This window comes from Ictidomys tridecemlineatus, chromosome 5 (assembly GCF_052094955.1).
Source record: "Ictidomys tridecemlineatus isolate mIctTri1 chromosome 5, mIctTri1.hap1, whole genome shotgun sequence".
NCBI lineage: Eukaryota > Metazoa > Chordata > Mammalia > Rodentia > Sciuridae > Ictidomys > Ictidomys tridecemlineatus.
Genome location: NC_135481.1, coordinates 193,226,045 through 193,235,514, shown reverse-complemented (window position 1 = coordinate 193,235,514; position 9,470 = coordinate 193,226,045). Strand labels below are relative to the sequence as shown.

General features: G+C 44.8%; 1 protein-coding gene across 4 annotated transcripts in view; it reads right to left on the bottom strand.

The window, feature by feature from the left end:
- Positions 1–2,734: 2,734 nt before the first annotated feature.
- Positions 2,735–9,470, bottom strand: part of Adnp (activity dependent neuroprotector homeobox) — a 30,726-nt gene continuing 23,990 nt past the window's right edge. For all 4 annotated transcript variants that reach the window (XM_078051908.1, XM_078051910.1, XM_005325215.5 and 1 more), the window contains one exon: positions 2,735–8,120. In XM_078051908.1, coding sequence (XP_077908034.1) covers positions 5,010–8,120 — 3,111 coding nt within the window. In that variant the 3' untranslated portion in view covers positions 2,735–5,009. The remainder of the gene's footprint in view (positions 8,121–9,470) is intronic.

Sequence of the window (9,470 nt, the reverse complement as noted above, 5' to 3'; positions counted from 1 at the left end):
AGGGGCAGGAGTTCTTGGGGTAGGCCAGAGCATCCAGGACACGTTGGGATGCTACTTTGCACAGCCAACAATGTGTTCTACACAGAAGCACCAGGGCCGGTGCCGTCACGTGGCCCTGTGCTTTAGAATCAGCTGGGCAGCGCCCCAGACCAATTATGTCAGACCTCTGGAGGGAGGTGACTTCAAGCTGCAGCTGGGGCTGGGTCCATTTTCAGGGATACCAGTGGAGAGGTTCCCCAGGACCAGCCCCCTTCCCCTCTGGTTCACCTGGGACACAGGTTCCCTTTAAGAAGTGTCCTGTCCTCTCCATCCCTCCCATGCCTTCTTGGGTGCAGCAGGAAGTTGGATTTGAACTGGTTTCTGGTTTGGGTTGAGGGGATCCATCTCAGCTGCTGGGTGTCAGAGCAGCCTTGTGCCTGGCCAAGGAGCTGGTGAAGCCAGCAGATAACCTCTGCTAAAGAAAGCAGATGTCCCTGGAAAAGCACCTGGCGCCTGAGCCCAGGCTGGGTTAGGAACTGTCCCTCAACCCTCAGGCCAGTGCCCCCAGCATGTGAGAGGTGACAAGAGTCACACCAAGACCAAGCTGCTGATTCTCACGTGGCACTGTGCCCAGGATCCAGCTCTGAGTTTCCCTCAACAAACAGCAAGTCTCAGCCTACGGCTGAGACTGTCCTTAGTTTTATCTTCATTAATGGCAAACTGTGCTGGCTCTCCTCTTCTGTAGTGAGTTTCCATCATTTAAAAAGCGGGGATGAAGCCCACCAGGAACACAGAGCAGCTGCTGAACTGATGTGGCAGAAATGACAATGCTGGCTGTGGCCTTGGGGATCCTGGTCCCTGACGGCACCAGGTGGCACCTTCCCCAAGCCTTCAGGTCAGCACCTGAGCCCTGAGGGGTTAATTCCTCTGCAGGGTCGCCGTCTTCTGTGAGGGCTGGGGCAAGGCAGGCTGTTCCAGGGCCCAGCGAGTCCCAGGCATGGCTGCTGCGCGGTTCTGCAGACGTGTTCAGTACACATGGGTTCTGGTGGGTCTAGGCAGGCGGTGGTCCAGCCCTTGCTCAGAGGCCCTCCCCAGCACAGGTGCTCTCCTCCTGGAGATGCCAACACAGCTTCGCCTGCCACAGAGCGTCGCCAGGCAGGTCCGCAGCTGTCCTCTTCTTGCTCCCAGACGCTGCCTGGCGCACACAGCGGTCCCAGCCTGCACACTGGGAAAGCCGTTTGTTTCCAGCTGCTTTATCAGTCTCCTTTAAAAAGGCTCCAGTCTGGCGTCAGGAGGTCCATTTCACTTCCCTTACAGTAACAAGACTAAAGGTACAGCAAGGCTTTTATTGCAAAAAACCAGTCGAGGTTTACATGGCCTTAGGCCTTAAGGCCAGATGGTGGCCTGGAGTGGGGAAGGACAGGAACATTGTATTCTGAACACAACACAAACACACAAGGAAACTACAACAGTGGGGAATTCTGCCCGATTCCATTCAGCGCCTGTTTTGGCATGGACCTTCCTGCTGGGTCCTCGTCTTGGACAGGGCATTTGAAAGCAGGACTTGAGGATTTTCAGGTGGTAATTTTGACTACATGCAACTTTCATCTCAGACACTGACTTCTGAGCACAAGCCCACCTAAGTTGTGGGATTTCAAGCACATTCAAGTCCCACTGGGTGCTCAGTATTCAGGCTGGAGCAGGCTGATGGTGCAGTAGCAGCCTGCAGACAATCACCACAGAGCGGCTGTCCTGTGCCACAGGTTTGGATTTGATTTTGAGCCAACCTCCCAGCAGACTGCTTGATGCACCCAGGGTATCTGCTGCAATGGTCGTTTCTCTGGTCTCTCCTGGCGACCAGTTGGTGATTGTCATGTTGGAAATATCACCTCAGGATAATGAGAGCAGACTGTTCCTTCCTGTGGTCTTTTTTGAGATTTGTCCGGGTGAGATGTCCATGTCAACATTTAGGTGAGCCAATCTTGCAACCAACCCTTACCATCTTGGTGAGCCGCAGGGTGGTTAAGAAACGTGGGGCACAGCAGGTAGAAAACCCAGTGCCTCACTTGCTTTATAAAGCTGACACAGTGCGTTCTATTTAACTTCATTAGGTACAGATTCTCCATCATACAGGCTAAGAGGCACAGTCACATGGAAATGACCTTGGGCCCTATCTTGAGGGGTCAGAGCTGGCAGTTTGAGATATAAGTATAGGAAGACTTCTCAGCACCGCAGCCACCACTTGGCCAGCAGCAGTGGGTGACAACTAGTCAAGTGTTTTAGATGAGGGATTTCAGTCTTTAACAGAGGGGTTTTGAAAAGCAGACCTTTATTTGGTCCATTTCTGAAATGGGCACCTTAGTAAATGGGCAGGCATTTGGATCACATAGATACAACCACAGGCAGTAAGAAGGACAAGTCCATTTCTACTCAGATCTTAAGAGGGGACCCAAAGATGTTGGATATACTCCTCCCCATACTGGCCCAATGACAAAGAACCAAAGATGTGATTTTAAATAAACTGGTTTGTGCTGAAGAGGGAGGGAAACCTTAGTCCTGAGTCTGACTCTGGGACTCATTGCTACAAGAAAATTTGAAGTGCAAAAAAGCAAAGCTCTCTGGGATGAGTAATTAGGTTTCTTTATTAGAAATCTGCAGAACTGTTCTGCCTACAGTTCTAGGTATTCTAATTGCAAGATGGTTTTAAAGTTAAATGATCACCAGATTATTCCAAAAGCAAACAGCCGCAACAACATTCTTTTAAATGGCTTTTATTGAGACAACTTTTGGGGCTTCTGCAACAATTCCAGTTGGGAGTCTGTTTATTTTCAACTTTTTAAGTGGCTGAAACCATTCTCTCAATGGCAGAAGCCCCTTCCACCACCAAAGCAAAGAGGCAGCCTCATCTGCTCAATGTCCAAACAGCAGAGACCCTGGGCCACTCACACCCATGCTACTGAGCAAGTGTCTAGTTGTGCATGCAGGACACCCACCCAGGCTCAGTTCTTCCCACGTTTAAATCAGGCAGAGTTAATTCCCACAAACATGAGATGGCTTCAATTCAGCTGCTATTTCTGACTTGGTAATCTAAAGCACCTTAAATTTGGGGCTACCCTGCCCTCAATGTTGGCTGCACACAATTTTGTAACATAGGCGGTAAAACAGATCTAGGAATTCCATGCTGGCCCCACAAACCCTACATGCTTTAGTTCACTCTTAAACTTCTGCCTGCATTGTTTTTGAGAAGCATTAATAATCTTTTAGGGAGCATCTCAGGCAACAAGAATACTTCTTGGGAGAGTGTTAGAAAGTTATGGAAGTCATACTTTAGACCTCTTTAAGTCAATGTCCCCAGGGGTGACTGACTTGCCATGATATGGACTAGAGCATCCCATCGTTTTTGCAAGGATGGAAATGCTGAACTAGTCCTGCTCTTAGCCCAAGTTGCTCTGGAGAATCTGCAAAGCAAATATACCAGCTCTCTGCACCTCAAGGCCCTGAATGTGGCTCTCCAAAGCCTATTAAGATTCAAAGGCCTGTTTAGCACAACTGTTTCCATGATGAGGTGAAAAGTAACACTTCATTCGTTTAGAAGAAAAAACTAATTGGGCATTAAGATTCTGCTTGCAGATTAACGCCAATTTTTGCTTACATCCTTTTGTGACATTCATATATAAGTGTGTGTGTGTGTGTGTGTGTGTGTGTGTGTGTGAGCACAGGCTTTGTCCCTTAACAAAAGGGGAACTGAAGAACTAACGGGTGTTTATACTTTTACAGCTAAAAACACAAAACCAAAATAATCTGTAACAAGTGCCTTGAGAGAAAGCATTCTCTATGTAAATGGCAGATCTCAGTTTTCCACAAGTTTCCCTGGTGAATGTGGCTTCTGTCTCTGATGAAAGAGTGCCATAGCATCAAATGGCACAATATATAATGGACACACAGGTCTGTCGTGGTAATAAAGCAAATATTTACATTAAGCACAATACAGCAATTTATTTAGATGCTTAAAATGAATACAAAGGGAAAAAAAGATCACAAAATTATACATACTACAACAGTGTGTCATATATTAGATGGTATAAATGAACGCACCAGGGTGGTGCTTAACTAAAGATAAACTAAATATCCAAAAGGCAGCACTCATTGGTCTGCTGCTGTAACACAACACACTTTTATACAGATCTAAAAGGTGTCAAAATTAGTAGCTGCAAAGTCAATTCTTGATGTGATTTTTAGCTTAAAAGGTTTCAGAAACAGATCTGAAATACCAGTTTTTGTTTTTGACAGCTGTAATGTCAAGGATATTCAGAACAAGAAAAATTCTATAATACAAGAGAGTCCAGATATATATCTTACGTGGCTGGCCTCTGTTGCAAGATTGTACAAGGTTATGTGCAAAAACTAAGTCTGTCCAAAGGTCCATACTAGCGCAGGTTCAAGCTTTTGCTAGGTAAACTAGATATAGCATTTATTACACAGCAAGGGCAACACTAAAAAAAAGAAACAAATCTATGATGGGCCACACAATAACAATATCATAAGCATCACTTGAATAGGTCTAAAAGACTGTACAAATATACATTTCAACTATTCAGAATGAATACATGAAAAAAAAAAATCCAATTTCCCCAAGTCTACTGTACACATGAGACTGGTAGCTTGTATGTTGGCCCTACACGACCATGTGAATCAGGTAACGCTTCTCAAGGACATCCAACCAAACATTGTACAGAGGGAAAGGAATATTGAAAGGCAGATAAAAGAAACCTCTGCTTTTCCTCGTGTGCGTTCGTGAGCCACCAGCATAAGGTTTTTCACATTACCGTGTCTGTCAGAGAAGGTTCCGAAGCCGAGATCAGCCAAACGTGCCATAGACTTAGAAATAACCAGTGGGACTGCAGTGGCCATGTGTCCCCACAGCCTGCTGACCAGTCCTCCCAAGGCAGTACCAGTTAAAGAGCTTTGCAGTCAGACTGAAAGAGAGTTCCTGCCGCTGCAGCGTGTCCCCAATGTGGCCTCCCAGGCGCTCACGCCTGCTGGCTGCTCAGTTTAACTCCGGTTAAGCTGCCGTGCATCGGCTCAGCTACTCCATCAGTCATATTGTCAAACTGCTCCCCGTCCTCACTGTCAATTGTGCTATTCTGCCACTCAATTTGGGGGTTAGGTAAGCGCTCACTGTTCTCTGGTGTGTTCTTCCACTGTGACTGGTCCTTGGACCAAAACCCTTCCACTTTTCCATAGGAACTATTCTTCCACTTCAACTGCTCTCTGTCACCTTGCACGGGAGCCTTTTTTTTGGCAGCTGGCTTACTGCTCCTGGCATCTTCACTCTGGGAAGATTCATCAGACCAGGTTCCTGGTTTCACCTCACAAGTGTTATCCTCGAAGTCCGACAACTGTTGGGAGCCAGGCCCACTCTCAGAAGGCGAGGCCCCGTCCTTCCACTCAACCACATCGTCTTGGTCAACCTCGCTGTCAGAGGCGTCCTGCATGAGTTTGGCTGGCTCCTCAGTCAAATGAACAGTTTCATATTTTGAACCATCCTCCTCTTTTTGGTCTAGCTTCTCATCAGATTCTAAAGCATCCTCAGGAATTATCTTCGGTACATGCTCCTCTGGGTTATCATTAGGGATTTTAGGCTCAACTTCAAAAACAGGATCAAAAGGGCTACCACTTCTATTGGAGTCTTCTTCTAAATTTTCAAAACTATCTGAGGAACTGTCATCCTCCTTCCCAAGGTTAAGCTTTTTGTCAACAGTCTTACTAGCATTGACTCTGGAATCCTTCTCATCATGATTTTCAAACAGCCATTCCGCGTCAAAATCCATCTCATGTTTGACTTTATTTAATTCTTTCATGTTAAATCCAAGCAACACCCCAGGCTTGTACTTTTCACAATCACGAACACACTTCTTCCGTTTGTTACTAAAATGGGACGCAATGTCGCTCTTCCACAACCACAAGCTGGCTGCCAACTTCTCAATTTCTCTCCTGGTGGGATAGGGCTGTTTGTTGAAATACTTTGTTAGAAAGCTTTTTCTGGCTTCATAGGAATCATCTTCGTGACCCTTGGGGTCTAAAGCTAAAACGACAGGCTCTTCAGGCTTCTCTTCAAAGCAGCCGGGTGAATCACTGTCATCATCCAACTTTCGTTTTTTCAGCAAGGGAAACTCCATTTGCTCATAGGTGCGCTTCACAGGTGCCAGGCCTGGAGACTGATTAAGCCGAGAGGGTGCGTTCGTCTTATCCTGGCCGTTCTGGGTCTTTCCGACACCCCTGCAGTGCACCAGATGTAGAGTGATAGTTGAGGCGGTCATGTTGCTGGTATACACACCCAGGCAGTGGATGCATTTGTAGGTGAGCTTTTTCTCCACTGGATGAACCGTCTGAATAACCTGGTGCCTCTCTCGTAAATGATGTGCAAGTGCATCAGATATGGGTCCTTTCAGGATTGAAAAGCAAAGAGGGCAAAGGGTTTTTCCAACATCTTTCTTATAGGGCACTGCAGCTTGAGGTGAACTTTTGACAGGGATATCTGCCTTTTCCTGAACTTTTGGTTGTGGCTTTGGAGGAACTGGAGGGTTATTCTGGGCATGGTAAGCAACAGATTCAGCGGGGGCATCCCTCAGGTTATAGGTGGTTACCAGGAGATGGATGTTAGTGTGACTTCCTTGCTGCAATGTCAAATCAAAACTCAAAGTAGAATCCGTTTTAGGTCCCATCTCTTCATCTATGTGAACCATTCGCATGTGTGCAGCCATCTTTTCCACGTCGTTGAAAGTTGACCGGCAGTATGGACAAGATAGACCATGAATTAACATATGGTTGAGCAAGGTGTCTGTGGGCAAATAGCGATTACAGTAGAGGCATTTGCTAGTAAAATTGTGTATCTTCATAATGTAGTTGGCCACTGCTGGGACTTTCTCAGCTTTATGTTCTTTTTCGAAGTGCACACTATAGACATTTTCAGGAAAAAGCTCATTACAGATTGTACAAATTTTCCACTTTTGAGTCGCAGAAGTATTGGCTGGGGGGGGACCTGTGGCAGCTGCAGGAGGTTTAGAACTGGACTGACCTAATACTCTGGAGGCCTGGGACTGGGAGAGGGAAGGAGACTTTAACTGGCCTGATGAGAGAGAAGAGGCATTAGCGGCCTGTAGGGAGTATCTTGCTGGTGCCTGGGATCTCTGCTCTGTCCCAAGGCCATAAGATCTTCCATTTCCACTTGGGAGTAACTGTTTCACAGACTGAGACTGCTGAGGGATGGAAACTGGTGCATTGCCACCTAGACCCAGTCTCATTGATTGACCAACGCCGTAGCCCTGGCCTACAGACTTGACTCCATAGTTATTCTGCTGCAGGTGAACATTGGACATCATGTTGACTCCTGTGGAATTTAAGTTAGGCTTTGGTATTGACAGTCGATTCACCATCTGCTGTGATGGTAAAGACCGGACATTTCCAGAAGCAAGGGCACCAATTCTTGGTGGGAGTCCCATGCCCTTTTTCTCTTGAGGTTTGGGAGCAATTAGCATCAAGGGTTTGGATCGGGGAACCACCACATTTGTGTGTCCGATCATGGCAGTGACCTGATAGCCTATGCGTTCGTGGTCTTCGATGACATGTTGTACCAAAGCTTCATAAGACTTTGGCATAAAAAGGCATCGCTTGCAGTGAATACTACACTCTTCCCGGGCACTTGAGCCTAAGGGGACTGCACCATTGAGAGACTTTTCTCCTGCCTTTGCTATGTACGGTGCTGCCACATGCTGAAAATGTTCCCTGTAAATGTGCTTCCTAACTATTTCATAAAGAGGATCTCGGTAAGTGCACTTCTTACAGTAATAAACAGCTTGCTCTACACTGTCAGCCTGCTTAGGTTTAAGGCCATCGTTTTTGTTTTTATCTTTGAAAGTGCTGAGGCTGCTACTTGGTGCGCTGGCGTTTGGAGCATGAAAAATTTTAATGTGTGTTTCCAAAGTCTTTTTGTCTGCATTGAAGGTACAGTAAGGGCAATTAAGGAGAATTCTATTTTCAAAGTCTTCACTATGAACATTCCGGAAATGACTTTTGTAGGCAGAAAAGAATTTTGAGGAAAAGGGACAAGCACTGCAGCAAAAAGGTTTTGTCCGATAGTCCTAAAGAAAACAGAAACTGGAATCAGAATGCCAGTTCAGGTAGGCAAGAAACAAGACAACTTGCTACTTTTAGAATAACAACTCTTAACGCACCGATTTCAGCATGGTTGATTTCCTCTTGCAGAATAAATTTATGAAAGAGATACTCATATAAAAAAGCTATTTTAAACCAGATATTTTAATTTGTGTCCCTACGTGTAAATTAAAAAACTCAACACCAAGTTCTTCCTCACTGTTCAGAAAAGACCAGAGTCATATTTATTGGTTTCTGACAAAACAAAGACAAATGGCTTCAATATAAACATTTTAAAGTTACCAATAATCATGAGTTGAGTGCAGTGGTACATGTAATCCCAGGTCTGTAATCCCAGAGGTTACAGACCCAGAGGCTCAGGAGGCTGAGGCTGGAGGATTTCCAAGTTCAAGGCCAGGCTCAGCAATTTAGTGAGGTCTTAACCAATTCAGTGAGATCCTACCTTAACATAATAAAAAATAAAAAGGACTAGGGATGTAGCTCAGTGATAAAGTACTCCAGGGTTCAATTCTTAGTACCAAAATAAACAAACAAATAAACAAACAAAACAAACCATGAAATCATCCTCAGTTTGTAAATCAGGAACTTTTAGGGACTTCAGATTTATGATATAGTAAAATTCAGGGCTCAGAATATTTAATGCAATTAAGACAATTTACAAAAAAATATTTTTAGTTGTAGGTGAACACAATATCTTTATTTATTTATTTTTTTAAAGGTGGTGCTGAGGATCATCTAACCCAATGCCTCACACGTGTAGGCAAGCTCCCTACCACTGAGCCACAACCCAGCTCTGCAATCAGACTTTTTTAAGAGCTAAAGATATATCATTTTTAAAGTATACTATAGTATTCACACTTCACTGCTAATTAAAAAACCTACTGATTTGTAAAGTCAGCTTTTTTCTATAAGTTTTGCTATTCTTTTTCAAGTAGGAGTAGCTTTAAAAGGGTTAACGAAGTGACAGCTGTTTTAATTCAAATTAATATGTCAAATAAAAATGTCCTATAGACTGTGAAGGCTGCCTGATGTTATGCATTAATGCATATGGATCACACTGATATCAAATGATGATATGACTATATCATATAATTATATAATTCTGATATCATATGACTGTTTCAGAATTATGACAGTTAACAAGTGTTCCTAAATGGAGACAGGGAAACATGCTCAAGGAGAGGTTGTTTCTCCCCAGAAACCTGCTTTTTTCCAGAGGCCACCTTGAACCAAAATGAGATTCTCTGGTTTTCCTCAAGACTCAACTCTTCTCTAGAATTGGGCTGTGAAACTCTGATTCATAAAGCTGACGTATG